The sequence below is a fragment of the Pleurodeles waltl genome, chromosome 8 (genome assembly GCF_031143425.1).
Source record: "Pleurodeles waltl isolate 20211129_DDA chromosome 8, aPleWal1.hap1.20221129, whole genome shotgun sequence".
Lineage (NCBI taxonomy): Eukaryota > Metazoa > Chordata > Amphibia > Caudata > Salamandridae > Pleurodeles > Pleurodeles waltl.
In genome coordinates, this window is record NC_090447.1 from 636132782 (window position 1) to 636151897 (window position 19116).

General features: G+C 42.1%; 1 protein-coding gene across 1 annotated transcript in view; it reads left to right on the plus strand.

Annotated features, from left to right (window-relative positions):
* PHEX (phosphate regulating endopeptidase X-linked) overlaps positions 1–19116 on the plus strand; it is a 1559577-nt gene that overhangs the window by 1204779 nt on the left and 335682 nt on the right. Inside the window, exon 14 of the mRNA XM_069204739.1 lies at positions 17588–17691. Coding sequence (XP_069060840.1) covers positions 17588–17691 — 104 coding nt within the window. The remainder of the gene's footprint in view (positions 1–17587; positions 17692–19116) is intronic.

The window sequence follows — 19116 nt, forward strand, 5'->3', positions numbered from 1 at the left end:
AGCCTATCCAATGCAGTACTTTGTGTGCTTTAAAGGGGCCTGAGTCCGCCCATGGGGTTTGTGGTGTCCTTTCTTGTTCTATTTCTGCTCTCTCTTTGACAAATGCTAACCAATCCATGGTACCTAATGTAGTGGATTCAAGCGCTAACTATTTACCTTCCTCATCCAAAGTTCTTACTAAGATTCAGTTACTTTCTAGGAATGTGGCTTGATTAAAATCAAAACTCACCTTGCCATCTTGGAATGAGTTTACTGAGGAGTATGATGTCTGCCAATTTCAAGAAACTTGGAGCGTTGAGCCAGTGCATAGATCAGGTTACCTTAGTTATTTTTTGCCTGCCTTGCCTAACAGGCATGGGCGAAGTGCTGGTGGGTTGCTCATTTGGGTAAAAACGTCTCTCAATTGCTCTATTAACTATTTGTGTGTAGCTTGCTCTGACATATTGGGTAACCGAGTAAAGGACCATTCTTGTGTTACTGTAGACATTTTTAATACGTATGCGAGAGGTATAATAGGTGGTAAGCATTCAGCAACTCTTCTGATGCTTGAGGATTTTTTAGATAAGGGGGACCCTTGCCAATTTTTGATCTGGGCTGGTGACTTTAATGTCTCCTTTGAACCCTTGGATATGGAGGATGAGTGTAGAGCCTCTGAGGAAGATTTCTATAGGCTATTCTGTGTTTGGACTTGGCCTCTGTGAGCAAATGGTCCCATGTTGCACTCCAGCTGTAGGACATGACTCTTAAGTTTGGGCATCAGGTGGTTAGCGGTAGAACCAAATCAGATAAGGCCGGAGCCTTTCCGTACAATAGAATAAACAGCAAGAGTTGTACTGACTACGTCTTGATTGACTGAAGGCTCTGTAGATATGTTGAGAACATGGTTGTAAGGGAGCGGTTTGAAAGTGACCATAACCCCATATGTTAAGTTTGCTGTCTCTATGGTGTTGTTTGTCTAAATCTAGCCCTTTGCACTTGTTAACCCAGGAAGTGACTTTGTCTAATGACAGACATTGTCTTAAGTGGCAGCATTTGGCCATGCAGGAGGATACTTTTTGGAGCATAAATACAAATGGATCAAAATCTATAATAATAGAGCTGCAGACTTTGGAGGAAGGTTCGAACTTGGCCACAGACGTTTATACTTGCCTTTTGAGCAGCAAGCAACCTATTTTACAGTACCAGCTTCTCACCCAAGAAAGAAGAAGAGCAAGTCCAGGCTCTCATTTAACAAGGAGTGCAGGTTAGCCAACAACCAGCTGTTGTTGGCTATAAAGTCCAAAGATGTGGCTCAAACAAGATCTCTTAGGAAGGTTTACAAGCAGTTTTGAATAAAGCCAAAAGAGATTGGGACGAGAAGAGATGGCAGGACATTTAGATAGCATGTGAGGCATAGGATTCTAGTCAGTTTTGGTCTCTGGTAACAAGAGGGAGTAAAAAAGGCTTCGCCCAAATTGGATAACCACATTCCTGCTGCCATCTGGTCTGACTATTTTAAGGCACTCTATTCTGCTGAAAGTCAGGTCAATCCACCAGAATCTTTTCCTGTGTTTGTTCTCCTGCTGACCTGCGATCTGTTCGACCTGGCTGATATTGAAGCCTCTCTAGGCATAATAGTGCAAGCCAAAGTGCTGGGCCCGGATGTGATACCAGGCAATCTCCTTCTGCTTGATAGTAAGAACTGGACAAAGTAAATTTTGCTTTTGTCAAATCCTATTGCACGTGGGGCCGCAATTCCAGAGTCCTGGGAAGGTGCCAAGGTGCTGCCTGTTTTTAAGAAGGGCGATAGGAACTTGCCGCAAAAATATCTGCCCATTAACCTCTATGCCATGCTCTCCTGGCTAAAATTCAGGACAGGATTGAGTCACACGACACACCACCATTTCAGGTTGGCCTCAGGCAGAAAACCAGCACAATCAACAAGGTTCTTCGTTTTCTACTTTTGTTTTGGAAAACTGTTGTGATTGGTCATGGTAGCCTTTATGTCACATACGTCAATCTAAAATCTGCCTTTGATCTGGTTCCCAGACACAAGCTCTGGCAGGCTTTTCACCAAATGGGTATACCATTAGACCTTTTAACTTTAATTATTCGTCTCCACTAGAACAATCTTGCTAGAGTTCGCTGGGGTGAGCAGGGCCAGCTCACCGAGCCAATTTCTGTCAAGAAAGGTGTCCGTCAAGGATGTAAGGATATATGCTCGTTCCAACTCTGTTCTCATTGTATCTCGATGATGTTGTCCAATTTCTTTCCTCACACCCACTAGATGTGCCCTCTCTAGGTAAGGCAAAAGTTTTCATGTTGCTTTTTGCCGACGATACCCTATTGGTATCTAAAACTTCAGGTGGCCTCCAGCTTTTACTCACTTGATTTGAGAATTTTTGTAAACTTTCTGGTCTTGTGATAAATACCTAAAAGAGCAAATTCGTGGTAATTAACCCCTCCAAGTCATACGGGGGAAGGCTACTCTTGGAGGGGATGCGCTAAACAGGGTAGATACTTTTGAGTTTTGGGCATACACCTATAAGGTGGAATGCCATGGAAACCCCATTTGGAAAAGATGTCCTCGAAGCATAGGCAAATAGCGGGGGCCTTGTTGAGAGAACATTGAGGGTCCGTTAGCAAACCAGTTGCAGCAGTTCTCCAGTTTTATGATATCAGAGCCGTGGGACCTACACTTTATGGGGCCAAGCTCTGGGATTTTGCCAATCCTGTGGATATGTCTAGAACTGAACACAAGTATCTGAGGTCTTTGATACCACTGCCTCCGAGTACACTACTCACTCCATCCTCTTAAATTATATATGGGTTTCATGGATGCTGCACTTTACTTTGCTCTCCTGCAGTTTGAGGTGGGGCTTAATCCCCCAGACTAACCCAGGGCAGGCAGGCAGGGAGGTGACGTTCTAAAGGCGCTTGTGGAGTCCTGCATGATGGGAGGCATAGACGCTGCACTTTACTTTGCTCTCCTGCAGTCTCTCTGATTAACCTGGGGCAGACGAGGAGGCGACTACGCGCTAAAGGTACTTGATGAGTCCCACAGCATGGGTCTCAAAAACCCTGCACTTTACTTTGCTCTCCTGCAGTGTAGGGTGGGACTGCATCCCCCAGAATAACCTGGACCAGGCGGGAAGGTGACGACACGCTCTGGCCAAGACGGGCACGTCTTAGCATGACAGAGGCCGGGCCAGGCCCAAGGACAACATCATAGCCCAACAGAGGCCAGGCCGGGCCGGGCTCCCTTTCTTTCATGTAGATAAAAGATAACTTCAGCATCCTTCCCTGCACAGTGTACTTGCAGCACAAGAAGAAGTTCAATGTATTGTGAAGGCTATTTTAGTTTATTAACTATTACTCCTGCCTTGCCTTAAGCTCTGACTTTGTTGGCCTGTCTGTAAGCATCTTTAATCTGTTGGAAATGGGGAAAAGGAAACCTACTAGTTCAGTGGCAACTTGCCCTCAGATAGAATTGAGATCAGCGATTGACAATATTTTGGTCAGGGCAGTCGCCATGATAATCAACAAGCTAAAATTAGCAGAACAACGGCTCTCTATTGCAGTGAAGGATTTGGTGTCATCACTACCCTTGACCCCCGTGCCACTGGGGTCATTTCCAACAAATAGCCCACAAATTAGTAACCCCGCTTCTACTGCGCATTTTACTGGTCAGCCCAATTTTTTTTCCGCTATCACAGGCACATGAGGAGGACAGGGAAGTGCTGCCAGATATTAAGAATGTTGATGCCCAGGCAGAATCTATGAGAGGTGAAATCACAGCCCTTCACCAGAGCGCGAATCAGCTATGAAGCACAGGAAGCAGGCTTAAAACCCTTAAACTAATAAGGCTGTGCTAGAGGTTCAGCTGTAACCTAATAATACTCCTCTTATGTTAAGCTCCCGAAACAAGACTGCGTGGGCAAATATTAGTTGACTTCTCAGCGCTTTGCTAGATGCAAAGTTATGTCCAGTCCTTGCCTGGCTCGCGGCCTTGGAGGTGGAGTTAAAAACTTTCATAGCAGACCTCACATGGACACCAACCGCTGCACCTCTGGGCCAGTTGCTATGGGGCGGGTCAGAAAATGCCATCATACCAAATGTTACTCCAAATATACAATTATAGAATCCCCCAATAAATTAGGGAGCAAGAGCGAGCAAACGTTTACAAATAAGTAATAAAATTGAAAACCCACAGAGTAAGGAGACAATGCAACAGCTATCCAAACAAACCAACACAGGAACTAGGCGGCAACTTTCTTCTACAGACCTATCAGCAAATTTTGTTGCCGCAGAAGCAATGCCAGTGATCGAGCTTCCTCCTGCACCTTGCCCTTATGTAGTTATTTTGGAAGATGATCTACCTTTATTAGATTGTGTAGTTGTGCCAACATCAGCCCTGATAAATAAAGTGGCAAATTGGTTATCACAGAATATGATGGGCTACTGGGTTTTGTTGCAAGAGATTACTTTTGCATGGCGCATGAGAGGAATTGGTCCATTAGCACGCCATACCACGGGAGACCTAATTGTTATAAACTTTCAAAATCCTAGGCTGGTCGGGGCAACTTTTGCAACTGCCAGAGCAGGAATGATGAAATGAAGCCCCATAAAAATCTTACCTCTGGGATATTTTTACAGACACTTAAATTTGCCTAGGAGAAAAGATCAGTTAATTGAACTATGTTCCCAGGAGGTCAACAGACCTAACACAGACCTACAGCTGCTGACAGGATTTTTTTTTAGGTTCCTCTCCTTTTTGGACCAAAATGATGAATGAGTTGCTCTCTTGCGAGCTAGAAGGGAGTCAGAAGACAAAAACCTATTCCATTGTTAAAACATCCAGGGGACCTTATTTCATCTGAATTAACTGAAGGGGCCAAAATTTCTCATAGATGGGAACCATGTAAGGCTGTCTTCCCTCATCACTAAATATTGATGCTAGACAAAGAGGTTTGAATATTGTTACATCCAACATTGCTGGTGCACGACGTAAATTGGATAACCAGGATTCGCTACACTTCATGTCCGCCATTGATGTGATCTGTGTGCAAGAGACTTGGATGAGATATCCTTTTAACATGGGGTGTTTTTCACTTTGTTGCAACCTGCCTTACTCTCTACCAAGTAGGGCCTTGCCACTTTTGTCTATTCAATTGGCATTTATAGATTTATCAAGCACACTTGATTTAGTTAAAAGGGAAAAACTCTGGGTAATAATGGAGATAATGAGATTCGATCCAGACCTTCTGACCCTGTTAAAACGTATGCATTTTAGTTTAAATTTTTCTGTACGTTATGGGCCACAGGGAGAATTGACAACTCAAATAAAGTCACTTAGAGGGGTGAGACAGGGCTGTATTTTAGCTTAATTCCTATTCTTGATATACATTAATGGTATCACTGAACACCTTACAAACGCCAGGGCAGATGTACCTAAGATGATATGCAGATGATGCAGATGATGCGATTTGAATCGCTCTAACCCCAAATGGTTTGCAGAAGTTAATGAGTCTGTTTGTAGAGAATATGGAGGGGACGAACTTCAAGATAAGTCACTCATAATCATTTGTTATGTCCTGTGGCCCTAAAAATGTAAAAACAATGGCTCATAGGATGGGGGGAACTATTTTACAAAGAGCAACATTTTTTTTATATCTAGGTATAACATTTAGCTCCAATGTTACTTGGAAAGCCCATATCACAATGAAATCACAGCAAATGGCAAGGAACTCAGGAGCACTATTCTGTTTTGCTGCCATTTATGGGGCCAGTGTTTGAGGTTATCAGGAGGTGGTTATTTTGCAGGATATCGAAAATGGTTTCGCGCTTGGATTGTTGGCCGTTCCCAAAAATACTACAAATTGTATTTCTCACAAAGAGTTTGGTCTATCTATTCTAGAGGATCAGATGAAAATTGCACCTATGGGTCAAATGTTGGCTGAGCCCTGAAGGAAAACTGAGGAGAGAATGTATTTCAGGCTGTTTATCTTCACAAAATACAGGAAAAATACCATAGCTCACCTACGAAAAAGCACTTTTGGGCAAATTAAGGCTTCCAGAAATGTTTTCAGACCTACGATCAGTGAGAACTGATGCAAAAGCCCTGTTAAAAAAATGTCATGCTGAATTTTCAATGAATGAAAGACCACGAAATGTGGCAAGACCGCGAAGTCTGTGGAATCGTATATACCCATTGTTACAGTGAACTACATAGAACCTTATTTACTCTGGTTTATGAACCCAAGCCCCTGTTTATTTTTAACATTTGTAGGCTGAACCTTATAGATTTTAAAGTTGCTTTTCCCACCCAGGGTTCATTGATGCATGTTCTCCCTCCATGTCATTGGAATCATGGACCAGATGTAGGAAACTGTTTGCGACTCGCAAACGGCAAAAATTGCCATTTGCGAGTCGCAAACCGGAGTTTCCTATGCAGAAATGCATTTTGCGAGTCGGGACCGACTCGCAAAACGCATTTCCGAATCGCAAATAGGAAGGGGTGTTCCCTTCCTATTTGCGATTCACAGTGGTATGCAATTCCATTTGCGACCGCGGTCGCAAATGGAGTCGCAGTTACCATCCACTTGAAGTGGATGGTAACCCACTCGCAAATTGGATGGGGTCCCCATGGGACCCCTTCCCCTTTGTGAATGGACCACAAAATATTTTTTTCCAAGGGACCACTACCTGCCCTGAAAAAATTCTGAAACTAAAGGTTTCTGATTTTTTTTTAAGTGCAGCTCGTTTTCCTTTAAGGAAAACGGGCTACACTTAAAAAAAAAAAAACTGCTTTATTGTTAAGCAGTCACAAACATGGAGGTCTGCTGACTACAGCAAGCCTCCATGTTAGCGAGTGCCCATAGTCGCTATGGGGCCGCAATTTGCGATCCACCTCATTAATATTAATGAGGTGGGTCTTTGCGACCCCACAGCGACTCGCAGATGGTGTCTGAGACACGTTCTGCATTGCAAATTGCGAGATGCAATTTGCGAGTCGCTCGGACTCGCAAATTGCAACTCGCAATTTGCAAAGATGCTACAACTGGCCCCATATTGCGAAGCAAAGCATGTGCCACTTTGTTCTGTTTCTTATATTCAACCTCCAGAAGCACCTTTTTAGTACCCCTTTTGCAAAGGGCTCGTTTTGAACAATATCAAGCTGCTATGGTGTTTTTACAGCAACTTTCTTCGATGGAATCATACTGTGCAATTTTTAACTTTATCAGATGTGCACTTCACATAAGAAAATGGTATGAATTAATGATTCTTTGAATTAGCTGTAACTCAGGTCCTTTTAGTTGGTTTATATATTTTTATATGTCAGTTTTATTCATTGTTTTCATACTGAAGGAGTGTAATAATGTTTTGTGTATTTATAATACATGCTTTGATGGCAGTGCATGCTAAATAAAGATGTTTTTGACTTTGATATGATAGGAAGTCTCTCCAGAGTAGAGTGAAGCTCCGTCCTCTGCTGTTCTGGAGAAGAATCATATCCGCTCCTGAGCTGTCGTCTTATGCGGATCCTACCCAAGAAGTCATATTTGTTGCAGGTGCCAGTACAATAGCGTGGATTAGTAACATAAGGAAAATGTTGTCCTCTCTGAGTTTCCAGAGAGCCTTGGACTGTTCCTCTAGGGAACTTCTTCCCTCCAAGGATGTTTCGAAGGCTCACTATTGGGAATGGGTGACCCAGAATAAGTTCTGTGCTGCCTCTAGAGGTCTGTTAACTGATGAATTCTTGAACTTTAATCCAGCCAGTGTTTTGGAACCCTAGTTGGACTCTGTCACAGTTCCCCAGAATAGGAAGTGTTGCATCCAGTTTAGAATTGGCTCCCTTCCTCTTAAAGTATTTACTAGTAGGTGGTCGTCAAACCCTTCTCCCTCCATACTTTGCCCTAGCTGTAACAAAGCTGAGTAAGTTGTAGCTCAGGAGTTGTTTGTTTACGTGCATATGCGCGTCCCTGGTTCCAGTGGCTAAAGCCTACCTGTAGACTGCTGGGTACACGTAATTATGACACCCCTTTGTGTATCCTAAGATCTGACTCCGGTCTTGTATGTATACCTGTGCTATTACTAATTTCCAGGGGGAAATGTGGCTGATTAGAAGGCAGACCTTGTCGCTTGAGTTGGTTGTGAGAAAGGAGCCTCTTTCTAGCATGGTTACCCCCATTTATGTCCTGATTGTCAGTGTGTGTTTACTGTCTCAATGGGATCCTGCTAGCCAGGACCCCAGTGCTCATAGTTTGAGACCTTTTGTCAGTGTGTTTTTACTTTCTTACCTGGATCCTGCTAGCAGGACCCCAGTGCTCATAGTTTGTGGCCTACGTGTGTTGTCCGTATGCTTGACTGTGTCACTGGAGTTCTGCTAACCAGAAAACCAGTGATTATGCTCTCTCTGTTTACCAAATGTGTCACTATAGTTTAATGACTGCTTATGCCAATTCTAATTGGCACACTGGACCCCCTTATAAGTCCCTAGTGTATGTGACCTGGGTACCCACGGCATTGGGATTCCAGGAGATCCTTATGGGCTGTAGCATTTCTTTTGCCACCCATAAGGAACGCATACAAATACTCCTTCAAGACTGCCACTGCAGCCTGAGTGAAATTGTGCACACACTATTTCACAGCCATTTTCACTGCACCGGGTAACTAATAAGTCACCTAGATGAATTCCCTTCAGTTACTGAAGGCTAGGTGCAAAGTTACTGTGTGTGAGGGCACCCTTGCACTAGCAAAGGTGCCCCCACGTCATCCAGGCCCAATTTCCTGAACTTTGTGAGTGCAGGAACACCATTATAAGCGTGCACTACATATATGTCAATACATATATGTAGCTTCACAATGGTAACTCTGAATATGGCCATGTGAGGTGTCTAAGATTGTAAAACTGAACCCCCACACCAAACATGGTATTGAGGGGCCAATTCCATGCACCCTGGGGGCTCCACCATGGACCCCCAGTACTGCCAAACCAGCTCTCTGAGGTTTCCACTGCAGCCCCAGCTGCTGCCACCTTACAGGTTTCTGCCCTCCTGGGGATTGAGCAGCTCAATCCCAGGAAGGCAGAACAATGCATTTTGTTTAGGAGAGGGGTCTTACACCCTCTCCCATTGGAAATAGATGTTACAGGCATGGGAGAGGTATCCTCCCAGAGCCTCTGGAAATACTTTGAAAGGCACAAACGGTGCCCTCCTTGCATAATCCAGTCTACACCTGCTCAGGGACCCCCAGTTCCTGCTCTGGCGTGAAACTGGACAAAGCAAAGGGGAGTGACCGCTCCCCTGTCCATCACCACCCCAGGGGTGGTGCCCAGATCTCCTCCAGAGTGTCCCTGGCATTAGCCATTTTGGATTCCAAGGTGTGGGGACCCTCTTGGAGCATCTGAGTGGCCAGTGCTAGCATGTGACGTCAGAGACCCCTCCTGATTGGTGCATACCTGGGTAGATAGCCAATCCCTCTCTCAGGGCTTTTTAGGCTCTCTCCTATGGGTATTTCCTCAGATTCTGTTTGCAAAACCTCACAAGGAGTCCCCTGCATCCCCTACTTCAGCTTCTGACCATCGGATCAACTGCAGACTGCCCCAAGAACCACTGTAACTGCAACAAAGTATCCTGGAAGGCTACTGTGACCTGCAACTTCAGCTCCAGCCAGCAACTGGAACAGTTTCCAGGTTGTGCATGCTCTGAGGACTGCTTGTCTTCACCTTGCACCAGAAGAACATAATCTCCCGTGGAGTGATGGAGTCACTTCCCTGCTTCAGCAGGTACCCCTCTGCAGAGACGACTGATACTCTGGGACTCCTCTCCTGTCGACGAGCATGATCCCTGGAACACAGGTGGTGGACCAAAGTGACCCTGACTGTCCAAAGGTCAGCTGTCCAAATTTGGTGGAGGTAAGGGCTTGTATTCCCATGCCAGACAGTACCCCTATGCATCACATCCTCTGTAGCTCCTTGGGCTCCCATGCACTTCTTCCAAAGGTTCTTCATGCACAGAGTAGCCCAAGTCCCCAGCACTCTATCCTGCGACGCACAGCTCCCTGAGTTGTTCTCCAGCGGCGTGGAATCCTGTGTAGTGCTGCGATGACCGCACTTTGCAACTCCTTTGTCCCCATTTCCTGGGGCTCCCATGGGTGCTGCCTGGTCTTCTGAGGGCTCTCTGAAGTGCTGAGAGCCCCCTCTGTCTCCTCAGTCTGAGTTGAGAACCCCAGGTCCCTCTTGGGTCCGGGCAGCTCCTCTTTGACACAAAATGTGTTTTTGCGTGAACCAAGGCTTGTTGGCAGAATCCAGTGATGCAAACAGCCTGCATCCAACGACTCAACATGGGACATCTCTTGCACCAAGAAGGAATCCACAGCTATCTTCTTTGGTGCATTTCTGTACTTTTCTTCTAACCAGAGAATCCACTTTTGCACCTTCTTTCAGGTTGGCAGGGGCTTCTCTTCTTCCTGGACTCTTCATCGACTTCTGGGCTTGGTCTCCTCTCTCCACAGGTCTTCAGGTCCAGGAACCCATCATTGGTTTCTTGCAGTCTTGCTTGGTTCTTGTATAATCCTTCACCATGACTCTGAGTGTGTTCCATGGAAACTTTCTGTACTTTACTTCTGTTTTCTTGGGCTCTGGGGTGGTTATTTTACTTACCTTGTGAGTTTTCTTACACTCCCAGCACCCCTCTACACACTACACTTGCCTAGGGAGCAATCCGACTTTGGCATTCTACTATTTTAGTATATGGTTTGTGTTGCCCCTAGGTTCATTGCAATCTATTGTGTTTTTCAGTGTTTGCACTATTTGATGACTGTTTACTTACCTGATTTTGGTTACTAGTGTATATATTGTGTATAATACATACTTCCAGTAGGAGTATTGCCTCTAAGATATATTTGGCCTTGTGTCACTAAAATAAAGTACCCTTATTTTTGGTATCACTTAGTGTTGTCTTTCATTGTGTATAAGTACTGTGTGACTACAGTGGTATTGCAAGAACTTTGCATGTCTCCTAATTCATCCTTGGCTGCTCTGCTACAGCTACCCCTAGACAGCCTAAGCTCCTAGACACAGCTTACATTTCACTAATAAGGGATAACTGGACCTGGTATAAGGTGTAGGCACCTTAGGTACCCACTCCTACAGTGCCCCACTAACTTGGCCCATACTCCTCCCCTGTTGGAGGCAGGGAGGCTGCCATCATTGGGGTATTTACTTATTGCATATGGTACTTTGTCTGTTTGCTTTTAGTCATCGGTGTCTTATATGGGATGAGTTTATGATTCTTCTTTTTGTATTTATCTGCTTAATTTAATTAAGTGGTATTTGAACTGCTTTGTTTTAATATTTTCTTATAGTTTCATAGTTGCTGTAGAACGTTCTTCATTTTATAACACTGTGAGGTGTCTTAACTAACTTGTATTATCCACTTCTTCATATATTTTAGTCTATGTTTAAAATTTCTATTGTCTATGTACTGTAATGTTATGTAAAACATGTATGACACTGGTTGCCGTATAAAAGTACTTCTACTACTACTACATATAAATCACCCCTAGGGTAGGCCCTAAACAGGCCATGGAGCACAGATCATTGTACTTAAAACGTTGGACAAGTACTTTCAAGTTTTACATCCCGGGCACTAAAATACTCCTAAATTCACTTTTCACTACTGTGAGACCTACCTTTCCCATAGCATAACATTGGGTTGCTTTACTACTTTTAATAAGTGCTAACTTTTCATTCAGAAGTAGTAAACAATTCATGTTTGTTTCTGAGGAATTGTAATTACAAATCCTCTTAAATGGTAAAAAAGGATTTTAAATTACAATTTTGAAAATGCCAATTTTTGAAAGTTGGCTTTCTCCTACTCCAACTCTTTGGTGCCTGCAGCATGTCCTAGGCCGCATGACTGTATGTAGTTGTCAGTTGGACTTCTTTTTCCCCAGACAGCCACACAATAGAGGGATTAGGAGTGCCTGAATGGGCCATCAACTGGCAGGATGGGGGGATAGAGCTGGGCACAGCGCCACTTGCAACTTAATAGGCTGTGTTCTAACTTCACACAAAGAACTTGTCAGCACTGCATTATTCCTGCAGCTAGCTCAAAGCTAGGGCAAAGAAGTCTGGAAACTTCAAGGACGTTAAAGGGAATTTTCTAGAAACTTCTCCTACTTCAAAGAAGGCACAAGCTATAAAAGTGGGACCACTCAGACGCACTCTTCATTTCACTTTCTGGACCTGTGGAAGGACTCTCAGAGGACTGCCTGGTGCTGTGGCCTGCTGTTTACTCCACAAGACTTCTTTGTCCTACCTAGAAGGACAGCTCTGCTGTCTGGAGACTGCCTTAAACCCTCAAAGGCCTGCCCTGCTGCGTGGGCCCTGCTTCATCATTTGAACCCAGGACAACCAGAGTGACGCCAAGGTATAGTTTGCTGGCCTCCTGATAAAACCTAAGGGACAGAAAAGGCTCTAACCATCTTGAACGCACACCTGGATTCATCCTGATTGAGTCCTAAACCCCCAAGTAGTACCACTCCAGTCCTGGACCCTTGATGGTGGTGGTGCTATAGGTGCCCAGATAACCAAAACTTGGGATTTAAAAAAAAAAAGTTCTGTGAACCGAGAGAATATCAGGAACAACCAGCTCATCTATCCACAAAAGGTTAATGGAATTAATGACATCTCCAGTTATGTCTTCTCCACAACAGTGCTGAAGCAGATATGTTAATTAGAAATATTAATGAGTGTTTATGCATTTTGAATAATAAAAAATGTAGAATTAAATAACGTAGAGAATTAAATGTGCCCTCGGAGAGCGACCACCAAGATTCACAAATGTACTAAAACAATTAATAGCATGCATGAAATATAGAAAGATTTATTGAATAATGTAGTAGTATGTCATATTAAGAGAAATAACGTATGTTTTGCATTATGTTTTAAAGCTAATTTAGCCGAAGTTGTGGCCTAGTTTTGCCAGGCCTCATGCAGAAGCTGAATTATTAGCGTAATGTAGAGAAGATAATGTGCTGAATTGACCATGACCCACTCGTTGTTTAATAAAATCTGCTTAGTTAAATTTCTCTGCGATGAACCAACGAACAGGAGATAACAGAATTAAGATTGTATCCAACCTGGTGTAAAGCAGATGGGATGTACTTTCCCAGGACTCGAACAATGGAAACACTGACTGGAGAAGAAGATGCAACATTTTCGATACCTGACGAGCCGGATGATGAGGACATCGTACAAGTGAACCATTCGACACCTTGACAACTGTGTAATATTAGAATTCATAGATTTGAAAAACTAAGATTATTGGATAGAGTCATAACTGGTGATTAACTGACCAATTAGGAACTGGGGGATAATCTGAGTGACTTTGATATAATGACATGAGAGAAGGGGAAACAGCAGCGATGTTAGGGGCAGATGTCAGAGGAGAAACCTTATTTCAAAATGTATGCGATGTTGGGGAGAAGAGATTTGAGATTCCGTCATTGGGCTCAAACTCTTGAGAGCCTGATGCAATGCTGATCGATTGATGACCTGAAGGCGAAGACTGACTTTGTTGCTAATCCATACCGTGGATAGGTAGCTATGACAATGTGACTGAATTGCCTTGTGCCTTTTCTTTCTAGGTACCAACTGCGCTGTCTATGTAGTTTTCTCTTAAGTTAGATGTTTTTCCAGATTCATGTTCTAAACTGTTTTGGGTTGGATAGGGTTCCTATTCTGAGGCGTTGACGTATATAATGATAAATGATTGACAAACTGATTTGCTGAACTCTGCTACTCATGTTGACATATTCACCATTATTGGCTTATGTTGAAGCATTAGAACGCCTGCTTTCTCAGGTTCTGATTACATTATATTATATATTATTTGTGGTCATTAATGAATTAATCTTGAGTTGATTTGAATAAAGTTGAATTAATCCCATGAATTAGTATTGTAACCAATAGGGAAATAAAATTGCTAAAATGAGTTATGGTTATTCATGAATGTTGACGTTATTAATATCCTGCTTATTGATTATTGTATTATATAATGATTGTTGATGAGCATTGGTTACTACATGGCTAGGATGCTTTTTGCAGATCAAAAGGTTCATCTGCCTATACACATCCCCTTGTAAGTTTACTTATTAAGGACCGGGTGCGCTAGCAACAGCAAATCTTGTGAAGTGGCTCCTCGTTGAATGGGTATCTGGCCCCCTGGAACCTTCGTCGGCTGCAGCCTCGAGCTTTGTCTCACTGAAGCTTTTCAACTTCCAAAAAACAGAAAATATAAATCTTCACTGCAACTTCAAACAGCAGCTCCGCAATGATGACGTCTCCTCCTCAGACACCACCTACAGCCTTGCCCTGCTAAACTTTATCTTCACAGAACATTTTCTTCAAATGTTCTTTTAAGTCCAAAGGTAAGTGCTTACCAGGCGCAATCCATTTCTTATATCCAAACCGCGCTCAGTGATATTTCGACTATGACTGTGTCTCGTGCAGCTAGATTCCTATGGGTGGTACTTTGATCTTTTAATCAATAGAATTTACCTTAAACTTTAAACATTTATAATTCCAGCTTACTGATTGGATTTATTATCATTGTGTTGTAAAGTAGTTTATTAAAATTTACTCAATTGTTCTTAATTGGTGTGAGTTTTTTCTTGCATAGTATTTTCACTTTATTACTGTTTGTGTGCTGCATAAATACGTCACACTTTGCCTGTACATTAAGTCGGACTGCTTGTGTGGCAAGCTACCAGTTAGTTAAGCACAGGTTAATTTAGTGACTTTTGTGGTTCACCCTGACAGGGTTTGTAGCTGTTGCTTGAACAGGAGTGACCTCCCCACCCCATTCAGCCAGTTTCTCACAGCCGCTGTCTTATTGGAATCAAAATGCTTAAACATGTTTTTGCTTGTATAAAAGATGGTTGGGACTTGTTGGAAAGTAGCAGAAGTTGATAGAGGGGTCCATCAAATGAGCAAAACATATCTCCTGACTATTCTTCACATTGTATACATATTCATAGAGATTTTCTGAGTGGGTCATGCCATTGTTATCTCATTGCACACCTGGTGTGGCTCTGAAGCTCTGCACCTCAATGTCTGAAAATGAAGGTTTCATGTGACCTATCTATAAAGCAGAGCTGTACTTAAGTTTTACTGCAAAAAATATGAAGTAGTATAATACTGCTAATGCTTGTGATATGGAGGGTATAAAGAGGAACTGAGTAGCCTGAGTTATGTAGTTTGGTAGCACATAAGTGCAGGTTGGAGGTAGACTACCTGTACGTGTGTATGCGACGTGTAAAGGACAGAGAGATGCTCTGATCATGGTGTAGTGAGTGCTAAGGGTGACTAAGTAAAGTGTGTCTTATCAACTGTTTCAGCAGCTAAACAGAGGCTGGATATGCTCATGCCGAGCACTGCAGAGGAAGTGTAATTGCAGACTTGCATTACATATTACACATGCTGAATTATCTTAAGGCACACTAACTCAAACTTCTTATCATAGATTAAAAGAAGAATATTAACCCTGGTGTTAGCCGCTTATGGACTAGCACAATCATTAAGTGAGTTAAAGTTCTTGTTTTGGCTTGACCTATACATCATGGGTTGAAGTTATGCCATGTCCATCCATCATTTCATATGTTCAACAACAACAACAAAATAATACTATTAAAATAGATGACCTATTATACCTGCTTTTTATAATACTTGGAAAGATCAAAAGCTCAAAAGTGCTCTTGACTATTGACCAAATAATCTTGCTATAGCACCCACTTCATCAGTGTGGATCACTTTCCTTCCATTATGGGAGGCATATAAGGAGGTAGTATTTTGGAGATATTAGCGGGGTGAGGCTGTATGCATGAGTGAGCCCCAACCCTGGAGTTGGGCATCCCCTTTTCTCCGAACAAGCTCATTGGAAGTATCATAAACTGTAGCATGAAATGTCACTTAATAAGTGAGTTATTATTACATGCCTATTTTCCGTCTACACCACTTGCTCCACTGATGTGGACATAGCTAGGTTTTCTTGGGAGATAAAGACTTTCTTTCAAAAGTAGCTACATGGAGATAGTAATTAGTGATTAGTATATGCTGGGGTGAAGCAGGCACTTTCTGTGTAATTTCTGAGTAGTAGAACAGTAGGGGGCATATATTAAGAGAAAAAAGTGTGCAATATAACTTCTGGGGATGGACAATATGGACCTCAGTGGAACTGCAGTTTTTGACGTACAAAGGTAATGAATAATTCATGCTTGTCAACTGACTAAAATGATAGAAGTAGCTAAAGGGACATCATAGCTAACGTGACCATCATCACAGGAAGTGAACTTGCATTACCCAAGACCTCAACAACGCCACAAGTAGTAACATCATCCCAGTTTTAACCTTGGAGACATTACACAAAATGCCACATGTTCTTTGCCTCTGCAGTGCACTTTGTGTTGGGCAGTGATCATCACAATGATCTTTAGGAAAACTAAAGGAGGTTTCCAGTGAATAGTGTCTCAAAAGATCTCAAAACCTTCACAGATGACATCAAACAAAGCAATATTTTAGAATGGCTATAGTTGATTAATGTTAGTGATACAGGCCTGGGTGAGAAATATTTTTTTTCTTCTTTTCACTGTATGCCCCTTTACGGTCAAGCACAGAGAAATACTATTTGCAGAATTTGCCGAACATATATGAATGCAACCAGCTTTCGTTTGCATGGAAAAATGCTGGACTTTTCACCGGAGATCTGTTGCTGAGTCTTTATTACCCAAATACCAAAAGGTATCTCTGACCATGGAAATATGCCTACAGGTCCCATTACGCATGCCCATACCCAGGCATTAAATAATTGTGCTGAGCATGCTTAGCGCCATTATTTAAGGCCCCCATCCCTTGTGCTGGATTTTAGCATGAGGGGATAAATATGGCGCCAAGGCCATATCGTCCTTTTCTGGACTGGAACGCCTACCTTGCATCTCATTGACACAAGATAGGTTTTCACGTCCAGAAAACAACGTTAACTCCATAACTTTGGCGCTAGACGTGTCTAGCACCAAAGTATAAATATGGAGTTAGGTTTGCACTGAATTAGCGTAAAAAAAACTCAGTGCAAACCGAGTATAAATATGGGCCTGAGTAACTTAAAATACTGTAGTCTTAGCCAAGTATTCTGCTGTGTTGGAGGCAAGTCAAAAAAGTGTATGAATATTAAATCGCTATTTCAGCCTCGAAAGTATATTCTCATAGAGTTTGACTATGAGAATTGTATAATTGCCTCGCAGATGTTTTGAACATGTTTGCCATTTTAACAACTAAGGGACCGCTCTCAAAAGAATATTTAATGAATGTCTTAAAAGTAATGAAGGGGTTTGAATTCATCTTAGTCACTGGTAATTTTTCTATGCTCTACTACATTTCATTGTTTTGTGCAGGACCAAGATTGATTTGCACTTTTTTGGTTCATGTCTCTAATGTCATAGATGAGGTGAAACGATGGAATGAAATGCAGTGGGAAACCTTGTATGAAATATTTCTGAAACTCTAGTATGCAGATTGAAAACAATTACTTTGTTTTTTTGTGTTTAGCTAAAGTTTTCAGAAACAGATTATTTTGGCAACGTTCTACAAACACTGAAGTTTGTGTCCCAATCAGATTTCCATTGGTTAAGAAAAGAAGTTCCAAAAACAGAGTGAGTTTATGATATTTGCATTTATTCTAAAAACATGCAGAAATGATATTTTATGGATTATTGCTTTATTTTGAATTCTTGTTTAAATCCACTTTCTGCTAATGACTTAATTAATAATCAATTTGTATGCATATGTTATAAGTTCCAGTAAAAAGCTTAATGTTGCGAAACAGGGACACAACGTGATTTTACACATTTTACAAACAATCTGTTGAAGGAAACAACAGTGGATGTCTCATTCTGTAAAGATCTCCCCACTATAAAATAATGAAAGGTGGCTGATATGTAACGTGTACTTATACAAACGTCATGCCAAAACGCTTTTTGCGTTCCTCCTATTACTCTTTGCTTAAGGCAGCAGTATGGTTTTAGATTTGTATTGATCTTAACTAGAAAACGTAGGGCTGTTTGCAAACGATATAACATTTCAACTTAGTTTGCCACGTTTTTGTGTGGGGTGGCAGGCCTGTCCAAATCAAATGAAACGTGCAGCCTGTCATTAGAGTACTCACTATGACCTTTTAATAATTGTATTGTTTTTTGAACTGACGACCAGTGGACAAACCACATTAAATTCCTAGCTAAAATTAATTTGTTTACTCAGTTGCTTGATGATTTCAAATTAATATTTTTATCATTAGTGCATTTTAGCATCTGTAATATCTTCTAAGTCATTGACTTTTTTCTATTTCTAACTTGTTGCTAGAGATCATGAACATCACAGATAATTAGCAGCATTATAACTCTTTCCAATTCAGCACAGGCCTTACTTCTTTGCATCCATCTTCACCTCTCTGCATTCTTTGCTGCTGCCAACCTCTTTTTCATGATGACTTCGCTTTAATCCCTGCGTGTTTCTGGTACAGCGCTCCCATAGGTCTCTTTATTTCAGAAATAATTATTTTGATGTGACTTAGGCAGGGAAAACCTCTGATTTTCCTCACTTTCTTATGATGTTCATGCCGGTGTGTTCTGGTACCCTTCTTTTTCAATGTGTACACCATCTCCCTATCTTCTGTTATCTCTTCCTTCAGACTTTCCTGTCACTTTTACATACATAGCTCCCAGATTGTTCTTTCGTTTCCCTTTTGTAGGTCCTCTCACTACAATCTAGTTTTCTCATGGTTGTCCCTATCCAGTACTGTCTGCCCCATGCTGTCTCCACCTCAGTTCAAGGAAAACTTAGATCCTTTTATTCTCTGTTTCTTTCCTCATGATTGCCTTTTTCCACTTCACACAACTCGTTCTTATAACCTTCTTCATCTCTCTCGAAGGAACTTTAATCTTGGTGGTAAATATTATTCCTCTCTTTTTCTAGACATATATTCTATTATGCACCATCGTGATGATACCAGCTTCATAGTCTGCAAAAGATGTTGCCATTAAATACTTTCCAAGTCACAAACATTTTTTATCTCCACACTC